The following is a 25,375-nucleotide window of genomic DNA, read 5'->3' as shown; positions in this document are numbered from 1 at the left end:
CTCATCAGCTTGATAACAAAATATCCACAAAGAGGCATGGTGGTGGTAGCATCATGTTGTGAGGTTGCTTTTCATTACTGGAGTTGTGAAACTGGTCAGTGTTGAGAGAACATGTATGAAAATAAAAAAGGGGCAATCCTAGAGGAAAATCTGTTCCACTTTGCTAGAGTATGACCCTAAGCATACTGTAGAAGCTACACTGGAGTGGTTCACCATGACCAACCACCAGGTGGCAGTAATTATAACAGTGGGAGTGAGAGTCTCAAATCAAATTCCTTTACAGATGAAAACACCCTTCCTATTTAGAGACTTTTTCATTGTTTTCAACAAACCATGACACAAGAAGGGAGTATTCACCTATGTCAAGTGGCAATTTATAGGACAGGAAAGGAGCATGTAGCAAGGAACAGAAACACACTTGACCTTGCCATCAAGAGCATCTATGTATCTGATACAGCGCTCCATGTATCTGAAACAATTTCCTTCACATTTCCATTTCCAGATTCCTCACTGCTGCTAGTATATTGTATGTTTAAAATGTTCACTCCTGCTTAAAGGTTATATACCATTTTCTGTGATATGCTGCAACACCTGCTTTATGCTTTATTCTTTATGCCGGGGTGTAGATAGGCTAGGTTAGATCCAATGATTTTATTGGGATGGCTACCTAAAGTGATGCAAAATACTAATCCACATCCATAGAAAATTCCTTAATGTAACTACTCCTATCTGTGCATGGCCTGAGCTGGATCACAGTTAAGCAACATCTGTTTGTCACCTAGCAAGCTACAAAAATATATCGTTAACACAGCATTAGGATGCATCTTATTAAGTACACTAGTCTCACTGGGGAGGCCAGAGGGGTGGCCATCCTTCACGTCTGGGTGGCACTGGCCACCCCGGCCACCCCTTAGCTACACCCATGACATTAACATATTAACAAGGAAATACAAGCAAGGTGAAAGGAAGAGGGGGGAAATAAATGAAGGCATTGAAAGCATTAAAAATATATTTTTTAATAATCAAACTGGAATGCACTGTTCATCAGGGTTTGTGTAGCTTGGCCTTATTACAAACAAAAAGTCGTCCTCTCAGGCAACACTAGATCGTTTAAGACACGCCTACAGTGATGGGTTCTGTCAGTCAGAGAGAGAGAAAGAGAGAGAGGGTGTGTGTGTGTGTGTGTGTGTGTGTGTGTGTGTGTCTTTACCATGCTCGAGGATAGTCTGGGTGGGAAACGATTACGCACAGTCCTCTGCTGCTCTGTATTAGACAAAAGCATGCGTTTTGCTCTATCTGTGCACTTGTTAAGCTGAAATGTTGTTCCTCGTGCTGCTTATCGCTTTGTGCTGTAATCAAGCAGCTTCTGATGAACATGAGTATGAAGCTGATCTTTCCGAGGATGTCGAGCTTGAGGATTACCTGATTTCAGAACTGGATTTGGACACAGTGAGTTACGGTTCCTTTTTCTTAACTACTGAAGCTTTTGTTTAAAAAAACAAACAACAACAACAAAAAACTTATCATAGTGTTTGTCTGCTTTTTATCCCAGGCACCGCGCAGAGTCCCTCGGCAGGTGAAAACATTTTTAAGAAAGGTGAGAGTTGGTGTGCGCGCTTTTACGCACGCCTGCCTTTTCGTTATCATAATCCATTTATTTAAGCGAACCACCAAATTACAGGAAGATCAGTCACAAAATGGTGCATGTATAGACCTAATTCTACGAAATATTTGGAATCCATGGCTGAATCCCATCTCTCTCTATTTCCTAATAAAATTCAGTAAGTAGATTATACACTTTATGTCAAAAGTATGTGGACAGCTCGCCATCACATCCAGATGTGTTTGTTGAACTTGCCTTTCCAGAATCATGGGCATTAATATAATAACCTCTACTCTTCTGGAGGTTTTCCCAGATTTTGGAACATGGCTGTGGGGATTTGTGCTCATTCAGCCGCAAGAGCATTAGTGAGGTCAGGCACATGTCAGATGAGAAGGCCTAGTGCACAGTGCCAGTTCATCTCAAAGGTGTTCAGTGGAGTTGTTGTTCAGTCAGGGCTTTGTGAAAGCCAGTCGAGTTCTTCCACACCAACCTTGCCAAACCATGTCTTCATGGAGCTCGCTTGGTGCACAGGGGCACATGTCATGCTGGAACAGGTTTGTGTCTCTTAGTTCCAGTGAAGGGAAATTGTAATGCTACAGCCTACAAAGACACTATGTGCATTATGTGTTTGGGGATGAACCACAAATGGGTATGATGGTCAGGTGTCCACATACTTCTGGCCATATAGTGTACATCCAGCAGGCAACCTGGAAATCTATGCTGTGAATTTAAGTGCACTAAGCAGGCAGAACTTCCTGAGTAGTGGACTACACAAGTCTTATTAACATCAGTTCTCCTAGTCTTATTAAAATTGTTTTATCTGCTGTTAATTGATCTTTAGGTTTAATCAGTTTCAGCAAGCAAATAGTTTTATGTATTATAAAAACTATAACAACTTGGATAGTCATTAATACTGATCTTCATAAATGTAATACAAAAAATAGATTGACTTACAGAAGTGCTTTATAATCTTTGCCAAAAACATTTCCTCATGCTAGTTCATCTCATGGTCTATGAATGCCAAGAAAACAAACAAGGCAAGAGATTTTGTTAAAATATATTAAATATGTGCTAATTCAACTACTACTACTACTAATAATAATAATAATGATAATAATATGCCTTGCAGTGGACTGGCATCCCATCCGAGGTATATTCCCGGCTTGCTCTCAGTGTTCCCAGGATAGGCTCCAGTTCCACTGTAACCCTTACCAGGATAAAGCAGTTACTAAAGATGAACGAATGAATTCATTAATGAATGAGTGAATAAAAAATAATAGTTCCCTGGAAATACATCCCTTTTTGATACATCCCCTATGGTTTGATAGAATGTGAACAAATGTTTTCTGCAATCTTATGAATGTGTTTTTCCGCTATGGAGTCACTTGGGATTTATCCAGCGTATACATGCCAAAAAAGTAGTCAGCACATTTTAATGCACCAAGAGGTCATAAAAGTTATTTTCACATTGTTTAAGCTGATCAGTTGGAAAACTGATTTCCTGTATAAGAGTGAGATACCTGGGTAGATCTTAACAAACAGGTTTGCCAGCTACTGGAATACAGAACATTATGCAACCTAATGTAATTGACTATATGTTATTCATTCCTTTTTTAGGAAACTAAGCCACACATACAGGAGCTCTCTGTGTCGACCACCATCATCTCCCGCTATGCTTTCACTGCTGTGTCCTGCACCATGTTAAACAGACTCAGCGCAGCATCTGAGGCAGTTTTCATGTTTCAAGTCCCAGCAGCTGCCTACATCTCCAACTTTACAATGTGAGCATTACACAGTGCAGGGCAGCTAAAGGAACCGTGCTGAAACTATTATTTTATGTTTATACTACTCCTGTGCATCTGCTTTCTTAATTTGAATATTATTCATTAATTATCATACAGTGTATGTTTGCATTCAGCTAGACATTTACAAACAAATTGTTCATTCAGCACAGAAAGAGATCATTCAAAATTGTAACAGTTAAGTCATTAGTCTGTAAGGATGAAGGGTGCACATGCTCCCTATACCAAATTATTCCAAGACGATCATTAACAGAGACTGCCATGGATACACCCAGCACACCCGTAAATTCCTTAGCATGCACTGTGTGTCACTATGTGCTTTATTCATTCTCATAGCTATTCTTTATTTATGACAGTATATGTATTTCTTGGAAAACCATTCAGATGTTGCTGCGGCTGGGTTCTGGAAAACAACCAGAAAATGATAAAAATCCGCTTTGGTGTTTTTCAGTTGCGTGAGTGAAACAACAAAGCAAATGTTGCAGTTAATGCATTCAGTTAGCCTAAAGATGTCTAAAATCTTACTAGCTAAGTGTGTCTTCCTCATGATTTGATCAAGGCAGAGAAACAGCAAAACAGTCATAAGTCTAATCAATTGAGCTGATCAGATATCGAGTGTTAAAATGTCTGTGATGCTCCTGCACTGATATGCCATCATCAAAACAGAGAAGAGCGCTTACACATTCTGCACAGATGACAAAGTTAGAAAATGTTTAAAAGGCTAAAAAATTTAATGACAAGAAATTTAATTAATAGAACAGAACTGACTGAATTAATTATTCACAATGTTATAACAGACAATAATGTTTAAATGCAGCCTCATGTTTAAATGCAGGTGGTGAGACAGACGAATGTGGATGATGCTGATAATCAAAGCGATAACTCATTCCTCATAGTAAAGTAAGACTTATTTAGGTAGAGGTAGGCTGGGTGTCTTTCACTAGAGTTGAAATCTTTAAATGAAATCTTTGTATGCAATCTTCTCTCTTTTCACTTGTGGAGTTAACCAGACTTTAAAATGCTATAACTTTATTTCTGGTTATGCAAAAACAAAAGCTACTTCACTTCAGGAAAGTTGGTAGTTTTCTGAATTATACATATAGTAGAAAAATATTTGACCATGAACGGTTTTCGCAAGGCTGCCAGACATATATCACCATGCCAGGCCATTTGAGCTAGCCTATTTTAATGTATGATGATGATGTTGTCATGATATCATGACGTTGGACTTGAAAAGGGTTTAGAAATGTAGTATAACTCACACTACTCATTTTAGGCCTAATGATTGTATAGCACTGTCAGACATTTAGGGTTTTGAGAGCATAACACAGACACTTGGTTCCACTTTGAAACTATGCAGACCCTCACGTGCCTGATACAGAATGGTATAATCAATCTAAAAGATGGAGCAGTCAGTATCTCTAAAAGCTTTCATATTAGCAAGTGAAAATATCTTGAATATAGTCAAATGTATTTCCTATTACAAGATAGGAATAAGATATAATTAATTAATCTACTCTATTATAAGATATAATGAACCAAATCTAGGATTATTAACCTTATCTCTAGACATATTTTACTTCAAGATTGAAATGAGCTTGTTCTATTGGCAGATTTTTTTTTCTAATTTTAAGCATTTATTTCTAGAAAGAAGCAAAGCCATCTGCCAATAGAATAAGAAAATGTAAAGCTCGAAATGAGAAAAAGCATCTAAAAACAGGCTGAGTAATCTTTTATTTGATTTATAATAATCTCATAATAAAAACTATTAGAAAAAAAATTGCCCATATTCAGGATATTTGCACTTGCTAAAATGTCATTTTTTGCAGTGTGGATCATTTTGTTGTTGAATTCAGTTGATTGCCTTCATACTGTAACATTTTTTTCCCATGAATGAATAAGCTATTTTGGATTTGTTTTATAAGAAAGGTTACCACAGGGCCTGTGACAGTTTAGATTAGCATTAATATCACAAACACAAACACACACACACTCACAAACACTATAGGACACTATGCTTGGTTGCAGAAAATTGCTGTAGTCATGAGTACAATGAGTTTATGGTAAGCTGAATTGTGTCACCACAGGATTGTGGGAGGGAGAGTCTTCCCCAGCCAGATCAAGGCAAAGGAGAAGAAACTGAAAAATGGCAGGAAGGAGAACAATGGCACACCAAAGAACAAGGACTCAGCAGAGCACAGGTAAGGAGATGTGTGTGTTAACCCTCTATACACATTTTAATATGATGGTTGTCTCGCATATTTTAATTACAGAAAATTATTTCAACACTTCCTAGAAGAACTTCAGCTAGAAATATAGAAATATTACCAAGCAGGACAAACAGAGTGGAGAGCAATAATCTGTGCAGCCCAAACAGAATAAGTTAAACCTTTGCAGAGGACTCTGAAGGCAGAATGCTTACAGTGGCTATTTTAGGGCTGGGCTGTTCTAAATGGAACTGAGAAAACAATTAATAAAGTGAATGCAGTTATAAAACTCTTTTATGCACCCCTATATAAATATATCATTGAAGAGATACAGAGATCCACTGACAGACACTACTCTAAATGGTAAAATACCAGTGGCAGTTGCAAGATTGCCAATCATATTAAAACTGTCTGTTTAAGTAATAGTATATTTTACCTATCTATGTGCATTTGGTTAGATAGCTAGTGCTAGCTAGGCCTGTTTGCTAACAATCATTCAGTAGTTGTGCTTATTGTTGTTATTATTATTATTTATATCACAGCACAGTTGAATTCTCAATTCTGATTGGTTATAAGGTCTAGATTAAGTAAGGAATAAATCATGATCTGACATGCTGTTATAGGAAAATAATCCACACCAGGGTGCTGTGATACAGCTCCTTGTGAAGTGGAGTTGCAGTTACCACCCCAAAGTTGACTATTATCCTATAACAGCATATTCCTCTAACATTCCTCTTAACCACAGCGACTTGCCAACAATTGCAATTTTTAATTTATTAACATTGTGCTTTGTAAGCGTTTAAGTATAATGTTGTGGAACGTCTGCAAGACAGGTTAGTTCCTCTGATCACTCATGTTATAGCAGGTATAAACAGTCATTCCCTCACCCCTCTCTCTCTCTCTCTCTCTTTCTATCTCTCTCTCTTGAAGTTAATAAGACAAGCAAATGCGTCTTGTCATGTTACTGAGAAACCAGAAAGGGCACTGTAAGTTAGACTTTCCACAACAGTAAATGTAACTATAACTGGATAAAAATACATGTTGTTCTTTAATAAATTTAAAAAATTGGAGCTGGGAAATTGCTGTGATTTTTACTTACATCACAGCAATTTGCCAACTCCAATTTGGAAACTTTGGCATAATTTTGATTATTTTCCTAGAACTGCATGCCCTATTGTGTTTTACTCATTACATGATACTTGTTCTAGTTTGTAAAAACATTTCAAATGCTTGTTAGTTTTTATCTCTGTAGAGAAGGATGTTGACATGTTTTCACTGTGGAAGGCATAGCCACGATAATGTGAGAATGAACTGTACTGACGGTAGAAAGAAAGGTGAAAGGTACATAGAAATTGCAGGATGCATTTTCTGCCTCTACAATAGAAACTCTGTTTGAACATGCCAGTACCAGCCCAGTTACGGAATCGTCTGCTAATGCTCTATCATTCTTTCCATTTCTCTCACTCTTTTTCCTTAGTGAGGGTGAGATGGAGTTGTTTCGCATGGCTGTGAAAATCCCTGGGCGAAACCGTGCCATCTTTCTTCTGACATATGAGGAGCTGCTGCAGAGACGGCTGGGTTATTACCAGCATGTGACAAGTGTTAGGCCCATGCAGCTGGTCAGCAAGCTCAGTGTGGCCATTACCATCGTGGAGCACTCTCGCATCAAGTACCTTGAGGTTCTCCCTTTGCGCAAAAGCAGAACATCTGGCTCCAGGAACACCAGCAAGACAGACGGTATTTCTCTCAAAACTGGAATTCTCCATTAGCTGGGTTTACTGTCTGATATAAAATTGATGGGTTTGCTTCTAAAATCTGATTTGTTTGAAGCCATTGTAAAGTCCTCAATATATGCACACTTGTGACTGCATACACACATCCCAGTAATTGAATTCTATGTGAATGCACCAGGTTTTAAACCAATAACCCTATTACACTTAAGCCTTTGTTCTTTCCATAAAAGACCCTACTCTTTGCCTAAGCAACCCAAGCTTACTGTTACTGTGAAAATGATTAATAACAATTTATTTATTGAATTAAAAAATTATTTATAACACTATTTTATTATATAATCCCCCCCCCCGCTAACTCATACAAACTATAATCCATTCGAGGTTATGAATTTTATCAGTGATTTGATCATGGGAAAGGCAATTTTAGGTGCTCATCTTCACATCATGCATAAGAACACCCTTACCTGTATTGCTATCCCTATCAACATGTTAATTTTTAAACTAAAAATACTCTTTCTTCCTGAATGTATAAATAGGATGCTTTTATTGATTCCGATGCGTACTGCCTGTTGGGTTAGAGGTAAAAAGTCATTACTGTCTTTGGGTTAATAATACCATGTGTATAAAATAATCTTAAGAAGAGTAAATTAAGTAAATGCTGCAATGCTACAACACACACTGACCTAATTCCAACATGCCTGGCACGACAATCCATTGCCTCATATTGTGTTGACATCATCTTACACCATGCTTTAATACAAGTTCCATCGTCCTGGAACCTTCTCTTTTGGGACTGTCCACACCCAAATACTGAGAATAATGTCCAAGGCTGAATCCAAGAGGTTTCATTCCAGCTGTACATCTGTCAAATTCTCCTTAAACGCAGATGAATCATTCTTCACTAATATTAGAGTATGTAATATGTGGTAACATGGTTACACTCTATACACTATACACTGACTATATAGCCATAACTACAGTTTAATTCTACTTACACTCCATGTCCCTCCTCAGGTAATGTGGGTATGCCCCCTTCAACAGTGATTCGACAGAATGAGACGTTCTGCAAGATCACTTTTACGCCTAACATCGTTCAGCAGGTCAGGATCGCCAACAACGGCATGCTGGGAGATTTCATAGTGCGCTATGATGTGGAGAGAGAGTTGGGAATCGGTGACATTCAGGTACACACACACATACAGTCACTCTGTATTAACACAGAAAACTTCAGTCAATCAGTGAAGCATGATTTGACACTGATTATGTTTTACTCATTGTGGCATGTAACGTGTAATGTGTTTAGATGTTGTTCTTCGGAAGCCAGAGGATGTAATATGTGGACCGTAGTAATGTAACCAAATACTAATATATTATTGGTTTAAATGGATACAGGCACAGATACACATAAACTTTTACATTCATTGTGTGTTTTTCATCATTTTTAATAGAACGTTCTCCATTTTTATTAAAATAAAATCTTCCCGGAAATCATCCGGGCATTTTGACTAGCAGCAGCACTGTGTCCCAGCTTTGTAGTACATTCTTACAGCGTGTCCAGAAATATTCAGATCTTTCTAAAATGTAACAAACCAAAAAACTGAAGCGAATATGATAAAATATTATTCGGTGGCTATTGTTGTATTTTAGGGATGACGTTGTTGTTTTGAAAGAAAGTTAGCTAACTTACTCAGTCAAATTAGCTAGAAAGCTTCCAGAAAGTTCCACAGAGGCGTCTAGTTGACACCAGTTAACTTGAGTGAAATGGCTGAGGTCGAGGCACTGTAGAAGTTAAGGAGTTGAATAAAGTTGTGTTATGAAAATTGACTTCTTTGTCCAGCAGCCCTGAGTCTAGGTCTAGACCAGTCCCACTTCTGGCTTAAATCCAAATACAGATACAAATATTTTGGTCACTAGACAGAAACAGATACAGATAGTGTCATTACATTACATGCCTAGTGTACAGTATGTTAAATTAGGAGATTTTAGTGATGGTGTACAAATATATACTATTTTCTTACTCTTGCACTTGCTCTTTAACACAGACTAGCTAAACATAGTTTTCTGTATTTTCTGCCCAGAAAGCAAATTAATTCCTTCTTCTCCCCAGATACACTTCCACCCACAGCTGGACCGCAGCACTCTGAGCTCATACACACACATACACACACACACACACACACACACACACCCGCCCACCACACATGCAAATGTGCAGGCAAAAGTTCATGAACACCTCTGCTTTCCCTAGGTGCTGGATGGACACTTTGTGCACTACTTCGCCCCCAAAGACTTGCCTGTTGTACCCAAGAACGTTGTATTTGTGATTGACACCAGTGCCTCCATGCTGGGGACCAAAATAAAACAGGTGCTGTAAAAGTGTTTGTTAGAAACTAGCTCTTTACAAGCATTAGGTACTACTAAATTCTTTTTTTTCCAAATCTCTTCACACAGTAGCTTGCTAAATAACCCTAAAAAGTGTCACAGTAAAGTATATCATACAACAAATTCAACAAAAATGGCCAATACAATACAGAGTACCTATTTTATTTTATTTTATTTTATTTTCGGATGATCTGTATGGAAAGCTTGAGCCTAAGACATTTCACCTCCATCATGCAGTCACACAGTGATTTTCAGTACATTCAAAAATGGGGTCAATATTGCTCCTATATTGTTTACTATTAATTGAAAAATCACACAGATTTATTTATTTTTTTATTTTTTACATTTCTAGCACATTTAATTTGTTCCTGATGTATAGGGTATATTCTGTACAATTACTGAAAAAGTGCCATTCTGTTCATAACTATCAACCAAAGGAAAGTCTACAGAAACTACTAAAAACCATTATATGATCAGTACATGTATTATATTGCTCCTAGTGTAATGAAACTAGTCATTAGTTGTATTTTAATCTTTGTATACTGATTAAAAGAACTTGTGTTGTGATAAAATACTTCACATCTGTAGTGCATTTTGGCTGTACAGAGAGATGTGAAGCTATGAAGAGTTTTGAAGAAGCGAACTTGTTAATGACTAATGCTTGTTAGCAAAGTATTGTGAGATGGAGTGATGAGATGTGTATCAGACCTTTTACTGAATGATCTCACTTCTTAATTTACTTTAACATGCTGTGATAGATGAGCTGTTGACTGTGTATGGGTGTGTGCGCATTTCTGTGGAAGCATGTATCTGATTTTCCTCTTATTTATAATTCACCAATACTTAAGCAATACTGACACCAATACTTAAGCCAATATTTTTGCAATGTACTCCTTCTTTTTCTCCAAAAGACTAAAGAAGCTCTGTTCACTATCCTGGGTGACTTGCGTCCAAACGATCACTTTAATTTCGTCAGTTTCTCCAACCGTGTGCGAGTGTGGCAGCCGGGCAAGCTGGTGCCCGTTACACCGTACAGTGTGCGTGATGCCAAGAAGTTCATCTACATGATCTCACCGACTGGAGGTGCCACACCTTACACCCTTTTTCTCCTCCTGCTACACCATGTACTAAATCACTATTACTTATTTCAGTATCACAAATGTAAGTAAATTACAGTAAGTAAAGTACAGTATATGACAAACTGGTAAGAGCATCTTCACTATTACAAAATGATTAAGTGAATCTTATAATGATAAATATAATAATCTGTAATAAATGTCAGCAAGCCTTTAGCAAAAATATACTCTCAACAGTATATGCCAAATAAAATACACTTCCAATAGAATTTTCCAAGTATAAAGTTATCATATGGAACAACATTGCTGTGTCCTTTCTCTCACTGTCTTTCACACGACTTGCTTTTTCTCTTTCTCTGCCACACAGTACAGTTACACCAAATTATTTACGGTATTATCAAGTACAGTGTTAAAAATATATCTGAGTGAAATGCAAAGTGAACACCATATGACACATGAAATTTATGATAGTGAGATAATAGTGTGTATACTGTGACCACTTTCAGTCCCTAGGACTTTACTAAACCCTAGTAATGAAAAGCATCTCCACAACATGATGTTACCACCACCATGTTTCACTGTAGGGAAGGTGTTCTCAGAGCGATGAGTAGTTTGGGGTTTCCGCCAAATGTAGTGCTTTGTGCCAAGGCCAGAATGTTTAATTTTGGTCTCATCAGACCAGAGAACATTTCTCTACATGTTTGTTGGTCCTCCAACTTGCCGCCTCCCAGGGCTTCTTGGTGCCAGTGGCCTAGCCCCCTTTAGTCTTTTTTTAATAGCGTGGTCTTCATGATGCTGTATGTTCATGTATGTTCTCTAACAAGCTCAAAGAACAGGTGTATTTATAGTGAAATCACATGACACTGTAATTGCACACAGATCGATCTGACTTCTGATGGCAGCTGATTCAGTATTATGTGCTGTTTTGTGTAGATTCATGACATATAATGCCAGTTGGGTCCGTTTCACTTCCAGGTTGAAACAGTACAAAATGTGGTCCTTCATTTCATTTATGGTTCTCTCTCTCTCTCTCTCTCTCTCTCTCCCTCCCTCCCTCACTAATCCCAGGCACAGACATTAACAGTGCCCTCCAGGCTGGCTCATTGTTGCTCAGAGACTACCTGTCACAAAAGGAGGAGCCAAATCACAACAGCGTGTCCCTCATAATCTTCCTGACTGATGGACGGCCCACAGTGGGTGTGGTCCAGTCACCAGTCATTTTGGGAAATGCAAAGGCAGCCGTGCAGGAGAAGTTCTGCATCTTTACCATCGGGATGGGAAACGACGTTGACTATAAGCTGCTGGAGCGCATGGCGCTGGAGAACTGTGGCACCATGAGGAGAATTCCGGAGGATGCTGATGCTAGCACCATGCTGAAAGGGTGAGAAGGGTGGAGAAGTATAGTTTAAACATTTTAGCAAAATACTTCAATACACTCATGTGGAAATTATCAGTCAGTCAGTCAGTCATATTTATTTATATAGCACATTTAAAAACAACAGCTGTTGGCCAAAGTGCTGTACAAAATTTAAGCCTATACCAAAAATACAAGAGTAAACATAAAACACAGCAACAGATACAACAGATACACTACAGTTATGCCACTGCGCTTACTTATGACCATATGCAACAGTAAATAAATACGTTTTAAGAAGAGACTTAAAATCAGCACATGTTGGTACAGTTCTTATATAGGGTGGCAAATTGTTCCAGAGCTGTGGAGCAGCCACTGACAAGGCACGATCTCCTTTTGATTTCAAGCGTGTCCTTGGAACAGTCAACTGAAGACTACTAGTTGATCCCTGGAGGCATTACAGTGGAACAGAAGGAGATCGGAGATATATGAAGGAGCCAGTCCATGCAAACCCTTATAAACAAACAACAGTGTTTTAAAATGGATACGATATTTAACTGGGAGCCAGTGGAGAGAGATCAACACTGGTGAAATTATAATTAGACTTGCTATATTATCTAAATTTGCTTCCATGAAATTCCAAAGAATTTGTTCTCTTGAGTGCAGTAAGCCCCTCCTCATCTCTAATTTCTTTGGTCATCACTACTTTCAATGGTTTCTGCCCTCAGATTTTTTCTGACTGCCTGCTGGCAAAGCATGCCATCTATGTTTGTATAAGTTGAACATTAACAATGGCCCTGCAATTAAACTTTTGACAATAAGTTCACTCTGGTTTACTAACCCAAGGTCAGAGGTTCAAGCTCCAGCACCTCCAAGCTGCATCTGTTAGGCCCTTGAGCAAGGCCCTTAGCCTTAACAAGGCTTAGCCTGCACTCAGACCCCAACTTCCTAACGAGCTGGGATATGCGAGGAAAAGAATTTCACCATACAAATAAAGGCTTTCTACTGCTTTCTAAATTAGAACGTTAAATGAAGCCTTTGATTATTGCCCAGATCTACCGGTTACATATGCCTGAACAGATGTTACATGCAAGATCTATTTGAGAAATAGAAAGAGAGAGAAAATAAGGAATGGCACTGATGTACCAAGAGAGAATGAGATTGAGACAGAAAGGAACAGAGAGAGTGAGTTCTCAGGAAATGTATTTAAAGAGTATGGCTTGTGGCCCCATGTGCTGTTTACCTACGAGCCCTAAATTTACTGCTGCATATCTCAAAGGTCAGAGATCAAGCACCAGAAAAGCAACAGTATTGGCCCATATCCCATTCATGAGGTTTCGTAACATAGATTCACATCACGGGTTTGATGGGTTGAAGCTTAAGTACCTCTGTAAATTCAAACAAGTGCGCAGTCACCTGGAAGAGCCAAAAAAGTGCACTGCTTGTTCATACTATAATATTTGTAAGCACAATGATAAGACAGGAAAATGAAAGAGCCCAAAACTACGATTAAGGAAAATAAATTTTCCCAGAATCCCAGGATTCACTCCCACGGTATTCTACAAAACCACATTTGGGAGTTTGATGACTTTATAGTAAAAGTGCAAGTTTAGCCTACATTTATATACAGAATATAATAATAATCAAAATATATAATAATATAGTAATAAATAAAATAATAATAATCATCCTGTTTGAGTTTGAATAGTTCAGTGAACTTTGTTAATCATATTTTAATCTTTTTTTTTTTTTTATAGGAAGTTGGGTCAGAATGAAAACTCTGGTTGATACTAGTGTCTCATTTGCTTCACAGTGCTGATGATAATTACCTCATTAAAGTCACCTAGTTACCCATCAGCTTTGTTAAAATAAATTACTATATGCATCCTAACTCTAATTCCCTGTTCAATCATCCTACATTATATGTTTTAATACTTTTTTGTTTTGTTAGTTTTTGTTTTATTTATTCAAAAATTAAAGCAATGCTCAAGGGCCAAACAGTGGGAATTTGACAGCAGCCTTGGCTGCTGATCTACTTATTAATAATAACTTAATATTTACACACTTTTCTCTGTATCTCTATCTGTAGATTCTACGCAGAAATCGGCACCCCTCTCCTCTCGGACATTCGTGTTGCATATACAGATGATGCCGTAGAGTATGTCACACAGAACCACTTCCCCAATTATTTTAATGGCTCTGAGATCATCGTGGCTGGAAAGCTGACCAATCGTAGCTCAGATTCCCTCCACGTGCAGGTGACGGCCAGCAACAGTGATCGCAGCCTCGTAATGGAGAAGGACATCTCTCTGAGTGGGCAGGAACGTGAAACAAAGCGGCGTGTGGAGGAGGCTGAAGCTGGACCAAATGCAGATGGCTATGTTGAGCGTCTCTGGGGCTTCCTGAGTGTGAAAGATGGACTGAATGGAAGATTACGCAGCCACACGAGTTCAGAAAGAGAGAACTTCACTCAACGTGCCACTGAACTCTCGCTATCTTACAACTTCCTCACGCCATTAACACAAATGAAGGTGGAGACACCACAAGTTCTCGCCGATGGAACTATAGCGGAGGCTGAGCCTACAGAAGCTCCATCTGCACACTCAGATTTGGCCAATCAGTTAGCAGAGGAGGAGCCGATGGGAGACACGCCCCAAAGCCTGCACAGGAATAAGGAACAGCCAGCAACAGTGCCCATAGCTGGCAAGGCCACAAGTGAGACATGTTCATTCCTTCCTGAGAAAATCTGTTTTTGTTTAGTGCTGAGTGAAAAACATTTGCTAAAATTTAAATGTGCATGGGCTCTCAAGTGGCACAACAGAAACATGTTCACCCTATCATCAGGAGAACGCAAGTTTGAATCCTGAAAATGCTACAGTGATCCATGCCTGGGAGTCTAGAGAGCAAAATTGGCCATGGTATACTTTTTCTCCCTTGTCAGTCACAGCGACTCTAGCCGATCATGGGGTTAAATGAGCTCATGCATGCTGAACAGGGCACATAGTGCATTCTTCTGAGTGTGTTACACTACCCAGTGATGTACCATGGTTGCTTGGTAGCTATTGTACGATGATGGTAGCTGGCTAGTGTTTGGGAATTGGCAAATGAACAACAATTGGGAAGAACATGGGAAAATTTATGAATAAATAATTGCACAGGTTCCCATGTACATTCAATCAATTAAAACATGTTTTGGCTCTTCAGTTGTGTACTGGAACTGGGGTGAAGCTTAAGGGGGAAATTATGTACATATTCAATTCAATTCACTTTTATTTGCTTTGCCACAAAGCAGCTTCACAAAAATTTGGATTTCGCTTGAGATCCCTAATGTGCAAGCCAAGACATAAGTTTTTTTTGTTTTGTTTTTTTGTCTAACTGCTCCTTTAAGCAGTCTCTGTAATATTATTGTTCCTTGTGTTTTGTCTGCAGATGGACTTAAAAGACCTGGCAAAAAGTCTGTCACCCTATCCAAAACATCAGGTAATTTCCCTCCTTTGTTCAGCTATGTGTCGTCTAATTGTTTGTGTGTCTGTGTAGCAAGGAGTCAAAAAGCACAGGTAGAAAATAATTAGTCGCTGTCTGAAAAAACAGCTTGTAATTTAGCTCGTGTGAGTAAAGGGGGCTACATCAGAGGGGAGTTAAACACTACTAAGTGCTCGCTGCAGGCTGTAATTGGGACATTGCTGTAAGGGTTGACAAAAAGCTACAGATTATGGGGCCATGTGTGTGAACTTGTGTGTGTCATGTGTTGTGGTATGCATTTTAGTTCAGAATCTGGCTACATGCAGTGGTGTGTGTTTGTGTGTTGCAGACAGTAGCCTTTTGAAGAAAGGGTGCATTTAAGTGGCAATTAGAGATGGCTTTTCAGAGATTAAAGGAATGAGAGGAGGTTCTTTCAACACAGCCATAAAGTCTTGGCTGAGATACACTGTGTGACTGTACAATACAATCTTAAGTGCGTCTTCCGTCTTTAAATCACTTCAGATATAAAAGATTACTGCTAAAAGCCTGGAGATCAGCCTGACTAGTTGAGAGTTACTTCCAGTCTCCTCCAGTGAGCAGTTAGTATTAATGGGTTTACATGGGTATGCATGAGCAGCTGGTGTTAATGGGTTTACATGGGTATGCATGAGCAGCTGGTGTTAATGTGTTTACATGGGTATACATGAGCAGCTGGTATTAATGTGTTTACATGGGTATACATGAGCAGCTGGTGTTAATGTGTTTACATGGGTATACATGAGCAGCTGGTGTTAATGGGTTTACATGGGTATGCATGAGCAGCTGGTGTTAATGTGTTTACATGGGTATACATGAGCAGCTGGTGTTAATGTGTTTACATGGGTATACATGAGCAGCTGGTATTAATGTGTTTACATGGGTATACATGAGCAGCTGGTATTAATGTGTTTACATGGGTATACATGAGCAGCTGGTATTAATGGGTTTACATGGGTATACATGAGCAGCTGGTGTTAATGTGTTTACATGGGTATACATGAGCAGCTGGTATTAATGGGTTTACATGGGTATACATGAGCAGCTGGTGTTAATGTGTTTACATGGGTATACATGAGCAGCCGGTATTAATGTGTTTACATGGGTATACATGAGCAGCTGGTATTAATGGGTTTACATGGGTATACATGAGCAGCCGGTATTAATGGGTTTACATGGGTATACATGAGCAGCCGGTATTAATGGGTTTACATGGGTATACATGAGCAGCCGGTATTAATGGGTTTACATGGGTATACATGAGCAGCTGGTATTAATGGGTTTACATGGGTATGCATGAGCAGCTGGTATTAATGTGTTTACATGGGTATACATGAGCAGCTGGTATTAATGGGTTTACATGGGTATACATGAGCAGCTGGTATTAATGGGTTTACGTGGGTATACATGAGCAGCTGGTGTTAATGTGTTTACATGGGTATACATGAGCAGCCGGTGTTAATGTGTTTACATGGGTATACATGAGCAGCTGGTGTTAATGTGTTTACATGGGTATACATGAGCAGCCGGTATTAATGTGTTTACATGGGTATGCATGAGCAGCCGGTATTAATGTGTTTACATGGGTATGCATGAGCAGCCGGTATTAATGTGTTTACATGGGTATACATGAGCAGCCGGTGTTAATGTGTTTACATGGGTATGCATGAGCAGCCGGTATTAATGGGTTTGCATGGGTATACATGAGCAGCCGGTATTAATGGGTTTACATGGGTATACATGAGCAGCTGGTATTAATGGGTTTACATGGGTATGCATGAGCAGCTGGTATTAATGGGTTTGCATGGGTATGCATGAGCAGCTGGTATTAATGGGTTTACATGGGTATACATGAGCAGCTGGTATTAATGGGTTTACATGGGTATACATGAGCAGCTGGTGTTAATGTGTTTACATGGGTATGCATGAGCAGCTGGTATTAATGGGTTTGCATGGGTATGCATGAGCAGCTGGTATTAATGGGTTTACATGGGTATGCATGAGCAGCTGGTATTAATGGGTTTACATGGGTATACATGAGCAGCTGGTATTAATGGGTTTACATGGGTATACATGAGCAGCTGGTGTTAATGTGTTTACATGGGTATACATGAGCAGCTGGTATTAATGTGTTTACATGGGTATACATGAGCAGCTGGTATTAATGTGTTTACATGGGTATACATGAGCAGCTGGTATTAATGGGTTTACATGGGTATACATGAGCAGCTGGTGTTAATGTGTTTACATGGGTATACATGAGCAGCTGGTATTAATGGGTTTACATGGGTATACATGAGCAGCTGGTGTTAATGTGTTTACATGGGTATACATGAGCAGCCGGTATTAATGTGTTTACATGGGTATACATGAGCAGCTGGTATTAATGGGTTTACATGGGTATACATGAGCAGCCGGTATTAATGGGTTTACATGGGTATACATGAGCAGCTGGTATTAATGGGTTTACATGGGTATACATGAGCAGCCGGTATTAATGGGTTTACATGGGTATACATGAGCAGCTGGTATTAATGGGTTTACATGGGTATGCATGAGCAGCTGGTATTAATGTGTTTACATGGGTATACATGAGCAGCTGGTATTAATGGGTTTACATGGGTATACATGAGCAGCTGGTATTAATGGGTTTACGTGGGTATACATGAGCAGCTGGTGTTAATGTGTTTACATGGGTATACATGAGCAGCCGGTGTTAATGTGTTTACATGGGTATACATGAGCAGCTGGTGTTAATGTGTTTACATGGGTATACATGAGCAGCCGGTATTAATGTGTTTACATGGGTATGCATGAGCAGCCGGTATTAATGTGTTTACATGGGTATGCATGAGCAGCCGGTATTAATGTGTTTACATGGGTATACATGAGCAGCCGGTGTTAATGTGTTTACATGGGTATGCATGAGCAGCCGGTATTAATGGGTTTGCATGGGTATACATGAGCAGCCGGTATTAATGGGTTTACATGGGTATACATGAGCAGCCGGTATTAATGGGTTTACATGGGTATACATGAGCAGCTGGTATTAATGGGTTTACATGGGTATACATGAGCAGCTGGTATTAATGGGTTTACATGGGTATACATGAGCAGCTGGTGTTAATGTGTTTACATGGGTATGCATGAGCAGCTGGTATTAATGGGTTTGCATGGGTATGCATGAGCAGCTGGTATTAATGGGTTTACATGGGTATGCATGAGCAGCTGGTATTAATGGGTTTACATGGGTATACATGAGCAGCTGGTATTAATGGGTTTACATGGGTATACATGAGCAGCTGGTGTTAATGTGTTTACATGGGTATACATGAGCAGCTGGTATTAATGGGTTTACATGGGTATACATGAGCAGCTGGTATTAATGGGTTTACATGGGTATACATGAGCAGCTGGTATTAATGGGTTTACATGGGTATACATGAGCAGCTGGTGTTAATGGGTTTACATGGGTATACATGAGCAGCTGGTATTAATGGGTTTACATGGGTATACATGAGCAGCCGGTATTAATGGGTTTACATGGGTATACATGAGCAGCTGGTATTAATGGGTTTACATGGGTATACATGAGCAGCTGGTGTTAATGTGTTTACATGGGTATACATGAGCAGCTGGTATTAATGGGTTTACATGGGTATACATGAGCAGCTGGTGTTAATGTGTTTACATGGGTATACATGAGCAGCTGGTATTAATGGGTTTACATGGGTATACATGAGCAGCTGGTGTTAATGTGTTTACATGGGTATACATGAGCAGCTGGTGTTAATGTGTTTACATGGGTATACATGAGCAGCTGGTGTTAATGTGTTTACATGGGTATACATGAGCAGCTGGTGTTAATGTGTTTACATGGGTATACATGAGCAGCTGGTGTTAATGGGTTTACATGGGTATACATGAGCAGCTGGCGTTAATGGGTTTACATGGGTATACATGAGCAGCTGGTATTAATGGGTTTACATTAATGTAAGAAGAATAAACAGAATGGTTTGAAGCAGCCAGACTGAGGCTGATTTCTTTCTTGACCAGACTGTAGATTCATGCAGCTAATCAGTGACAGTCATGTCAGGTGATTACACAGAGTGAATCTGGTTTAATATTTTCAGTTCATGTCATTGACACAAGCATAACACTTCATCAGCAGTGATTGGGAAAGCTCACACGGAATACAGTCACCGGTGTAATGAATATGAATGAGCTGAATTATTTACTCATCATCACTCACCGTCTACTTTATTAGGAACACCTGTACACCTGCAGTTATCTAATCAGCCAATCATGTGGCAGCAGCACAATGCAAAAAAACATGCAGATACAGGTCAAGAGCTTCAGTTAATGTTCACATCAAACATCAGAATGAAGAAAAATTTAATGTCTTTGACTTTGTGTTCGTGGCATGGATGTTAGTACCAGAAGGGCTGGTTTGAGTATTTGGGTATTTGAGTATTTGAGAAAATGCTGATTTGTTTTCACGCATTCTTTTAATAACATAATACCTGACATTGACACACTTAGTATCCGTCTTTGTACCTTATGTGCTCTCATTCCTATCATGTGTTATTGTTACCTCGGTCAATAAGAACACCCTGTTTTTGACTTATATTAGGGATAGAAATGAGGTTATTTTAGTGGAGAATGTAAAATATAATTTGTCATATTGCTTCATGATTTATTTTAAGACATAGTAAATTGTTCCATATTTTAGATTTTGTCATATTTTACTAGATTTGTGTCTCTGCCCACTCTAGCGGATGGAGATCCTCACTTTGTGGTTGACTTCCCCCTCAGTAAACTTACTGTGTGTTTTAACATTAATGGAGAGCCTGGGGATGTCCTTCGCTTAGTGACCGACCACAAAAACTCTGGTAAGCCAAGAGCATGGATCATGATAATAAGCTTCTGCACCATACAGCCATTTTTAAATATATTATGCAATTACAAAGATATTCAGTTTCAGTAGTGTAACTGTGATATTAACATACTGTTGTCTGATCAGATGTGCTGTAAAAGGAGGCATGTGCACTGTTTTTATTGTTAGCTAATCTGGGAATCACAAGCAATAAAGGGATCAGCAATCAAAAACATGGGCAATGATATACAGTACACCATTGCAATTAGCTTATTGCTGAAATGCCTATGTTGTTATGTATATATCCCAGAATATCCTATATATCCTGCATGTCCTATAGCTAAATTTTTTGATATTGACATTTACATTTCTTTGTTTATCTCTGATTTTTTTAAGGTGTAACTGTAAACGGGAAGCTGATTGGTGCTCCAGCACCCCCTGGCAGTCACAAACAGCAGCGCACATATTTTAGCTCCATCATTATTGTTGTTGACAAGCCAAGGCGCTCGTACATCGAGGTGACGCCACGTAAAGTCATTGTGGATGGCCTTGATCGCCTCATCCTTCCCTGCAGCTCTAGTGTCACTGTGGATAACAAAGATTTAGCAGTGGCTATAGTTGCTAACGCCAATGTTACAGTTACCATTCAGGGAACAATCCAATTCATCATCTTGATGCACATTTATAAAAATCCTGCTCCTTACCAGCGAGACCACCTGGGCTTCTACATAGCGGACAGCAAGGGACTGAGCAAGGACACACACGGACTGTTAGGTAAACACACTGTCACACCTGTACACGCATTTAATACTTTTTATTATAATTCGGTTTTCTCCAAATTGAATCATATCTAATTCCTACCCTGACTTGCTGAGCCTCCAGTTGAACTCACTTAGGAGTAGAAGGCTAACTGCCCAATTTTGTATATATGAACAGGCTCGGTATAGAATTTCAAGCGCTGTTCTAACTGACAGGGTTGGATGTAAAATTGCAATATCCAGACAACAGGGCAGAATGTTAAACAGCTATGAACTTGGGTATCCATGAATTTTATTTTTTTATAAACCCAACAAGGGTTTATAAACCCTTTATTTGAACCCAACAAGGCATTTAATCTGACAAAGGATTCAAATAACATGTGCAACATACTTTATTTAATGCAAAAAAGTCAGTGGTGCCGAGTATAATTGATGTCTGGTCAAAGAAAAATCCATATACAGGTGAAAGTTAAGATATATATATATATATATATATATATATATATATATATGTAAGTACATTTTACAGAAAATTATTAATGTGCCTAAATGTTAGACATCATTATACTCTCATTTCTCTGTTAGTTCAGGAAACAAAATGTAATCAAAAACAAATATGCAAAATTATCATTCACATTACACACATTACTCATTGCACCTTCTACCTTACAGTTCTAAAACAAAACAAAACAAAACAAACAAATAAATAAATAAGTCGCAATAAAAACTACAAATTTATCTCAGCTTAACGTGGCACACAATTTTAGTTTTTTGTCTGCGTTTTGCATTTTTAACCTTAAATTAAACAAATTAATTTTCAAGTTTAAAATACAACAAAATAATATACATGCACATTTTATACATTTTATCCAAAATGACTTGAATTTGAGACAGGATATAATCCAAGCACTTGAGGAAGGGGCTTGCTTGTCTGCTTATTCATGGAGCTTGTATTATTTGAGCCATACTTCTGGTCACTAGTTCAGAACCTCTGCTTACCTGCACCACTCATCTCCAACACCTTTAAACCAGTGAAAGCTTGTCCATAAGGGCAGATTTGGCCCCACCATTTCCTCAGTCACAACTTCATACATTCTAAATTCTGTTGAAATAACAATAAGTACCTTTTATGAGTGTCGAACGATTTTAACAGTTTTAATTGATATGCTCACCTTTCTAAATGTTGTGCATGCATAGTGTAGTGTGCTCACTGCCCTGGTTAGCTCCACAGAGTTATTATTGCACCTAATGATCAAAAATGGGAACTGGAACAAGCGCTATTAGAGGAATCATGCTGCCCCATGTTCGAGAGAGGAGCAGTGGACAGTAGAGTTAATGGGGTTACCAAACTGGGCTAGATTAAAAATTCTCTGTGGTCGCCAAGAAATTGTTTTATAGCAAATCATCAGAATTAAATTGAATAAATTTCTGCAAGAAAGGCAAAATACACAGTGTGTCTACGATGTACAGAACCATTTCTATTGTAAGATATATTGCAAAGACTGGGGGAGGGAAAGGGGGTTTATGGAGTAGGTAATGTCCATACATTAGAAATAAGCATGAAATGCTTGTTTACTCACATAAAGGCTGAGGAAAAAGAAGGAAAATGTCTTTCTTTTAAAAATTCCAGATTTTTTTGGCCAAGTTTCAGGTCTTTCGTGTGCTTTTTTGAGCTGTAGTTGGGCTGGAAATTTTGCTAAAACTTGGCAACCCTGGTTAATGATATTACCATGAGCTCAGATGAATAATCTAAAAATGCTCAAAAAACTGCTAGACTGTATGCTAGATGACTGGTCGTTGTTAACCCTCAACTGCCTGTTATGTGGTTACTCTAAAGTAATAGTTTAGTCAAGTGTGATAGCTTATCTATTTAATTCTGTCTCAGGTTGTTATTTGTGTCATCCTGCCCCACCAAAATCTATGGTTACAATCCACCTCTGCGTTAAACAACAACATGTTTTCGTTTTTGTCTGATTATGTGGGATCCCACATGTTTGGGAGATTTAGTTTAGTATCATTTAGTATCAAGAATGATATAATGATGTAAAACTTCATCAATCAGAAATTGGTTCATTATTCTTATCGATTGATTGATTGATTCATTCATTCATTCATTTGTTCTTATTGATTGATTTTTTGCAAGGTTTACTCACACTCATACACAGTTATGTCTAAATATGTTCTTTCAGGTCAGTTTATCTTTGAAGAAGTCACACTAACACAGCTTCCTGGAAACATCACTGCAGCTACAGGAAATGACACACAAGAAATAAGCATTACCCAGACTAATCCTGAGGCTGGTCACATGGCCCTGCAGGTGAAGGAGCGCACTGTGGACGTGGTAAAGAAGAGCAGACATATTTACTCTGGGACACACACCGTCCACTGCTGGTTTGCCAAGAATAACGCTGCTAAACTGATCGATGGACAATACAGGGATTATGTAGTGTCTCACATGTTTGACACAGAAGACTGGCCTCACGGGACAAATGCACACTGAGACACACACAATCACAGAATAGCACAACCGGGTATCGATACACAAATCCACAGGAAAAAGCCAAACAACTCACAGGTCTTTACAAATTCTATATACAGTATAGAGTGTGCATTATGTTTTAATAATATTGGGACTTTATACTACTGCATAACTAAACTCTTTATAAATGTTTTACATTTTGTACTTTTTTAAAATCTAATGTGTTTCTAATTGTATCAAGAATTTTATTCTGATAATGGAAATTTAATTGTAACATAGCAAAAGCTAAAAAATATAAAACCCCTGTAGCTTTTCAGAAGAACCATATTTGAATATATGATGGTGTTTAACTATGATGATGTTTATATTATGTTTACAATAAAAATTAGATTAATACAAATTTGATAGCTGTAAGGCAATTTCAGGTCTGCCTGTTGCTTTCACAGCCTTCTCGAGCTTCCTATTTCGGAATTTTGAAAGGCCACTTTCCTCTACTACCAGAATAGGGGTGTAACGCAGTGCTACTGTCTGTACCCTTATCTACATGTATATCTGTATCCATATCTGTTTAGGTCTCAAAATATTTGTCTGTATTCAGATTCGAACCAGAAGTGGGCATGATCTCTAAAAAAAAGGAAAAAGTCATTTTTCATTCACAAATTATAAAAACAAATAGAACTTGTGCATTTCCTCAACATCAGCTACTTTACTCTTGCATTATTAGGCAGCTTATAAAAAATAGCACTTGATCCAGCACATCCATTTATTTATTTACTTATTTATGTATTCATTCATTCATTCATTCATTTATTGCAACAGTTAGTTGTGAACACAAATTAGTGAAGCCATGAGATACTAAAACGTGGTCATGAAAGAGTAATCTGTGCACGGGATGTAGTTTTTTTTTATTGCTCGTTTAATTCTTTTTCGAGTTGCAAAGTTGCTAATTGTTTGTTAAGTAACTGTTGTTTATCGAAACAAATTCAGTCCTTGAGATAAGCAGCATCTTCTGCAATATCCTCTGTGGTGTGTGTGGATTTTAAAGGGACAAAACTATTAAGTACTTCATATTGGTGTATTTATTTATTTAATATTGGCCTTAAATGGCTTTCTGAGTGTATTTACAGTCCAAAACAGATATCTCAGTGTGACATATTGTGGTTACATGAAACTTTCAGACAGTGGTGCGGAACTGAATAGTGCTCTTGAGCTGATATCACACAAGCAAAAATGACTTAAGTTCAAGGTCAGAATTTCCTCTAACTGAAACACACCTCTTTAGACAAACACTGCCCCTTCTGCGCAACTCTCTCACATAGACATGTCTGAGGTCTAAATACTGATGTGTGCCGTTTCTGTATTAACTCCTCACTATGTGTATTTGCTTTGAGGGTCTCTCATACTCACTTGTTTAACTCAGCCTCAGTGTAACCTATGTGCTGGCCTTGTGTCGCAATTCAGGTTCTCACTGATAGTTGTTATGAGAATGGTGACTCTTTGTGACCCTTGGCCTTTTTTTTTTTTTTTTTTTTTTTTTTTGCAGAGCTCAAAAACTAACAAACGACAGGTGTACAGACACTTACACACATAAATACGACCTGTCATTT

General features: G+C 38.5%; 1 protein-coding gene across 1 annotated transcript; it reads left to right on the top strand.

Annotated features, from left to right (window-relative positions):
• The first annotated feature begins 1,178 nt into the window (after window positions 1-1,178).
• Window positions 1,179-24,636, top strand: itih5 (inter-alpha-trypsin inhibitor heavy chain 5). Its single transcript, XM_026922586.3, has 14 exons — window positions 1,179-1,449; window positions 1,553-1,597; window positions 3,221-3,384; window positions 5,493-5,606; window positions 7,090-7,349; window positions 8,360-8,529; window positions 9,594-9,710; window positions 10,639-10,810; window positions 11,872-12,184; window positions 14,247-14,872; window positions 15,587-15,637; window positions 20,431-20,547; window positions 20,928-21,305; window positions 23,479-24,636. Exons 1-14 carry the CDS (start codon window positions 1,318-1,320, stop codon window positions 23,787-23,789), a joined length of 2,970 nt encoding a protein of 989 aa, XP_026778387.3. The 5' UTR covers window positions 1,179-1,317; the 3' UTR covers window positions 23,790-24,636.
• Window positions 24,637-25,375: the final 739 nt, after the last annotated feature.

Source organism: Pangasianodon hypophthalmus, chromosome 18 (assembly GCF_027358585.1).
Source record: "Pangasianodon hypophthalmus isolate fPanHyp1 chromosome 18, fPanHyp1.pri, whole genome shotgun sequence".
Taxonomy (NCBI): Eukaryota; Metazoa; Chordata; class Actinopteri; order Siluriformes; family Pangasiidae; genus Pangasianodon; species Pangasianodon hypophthalmus.
The sequence above is the reverse complement of the archived record's forward strand: the minus strand, read 5'-3'. Positions and strand labels throughout refer to the sequence as shown.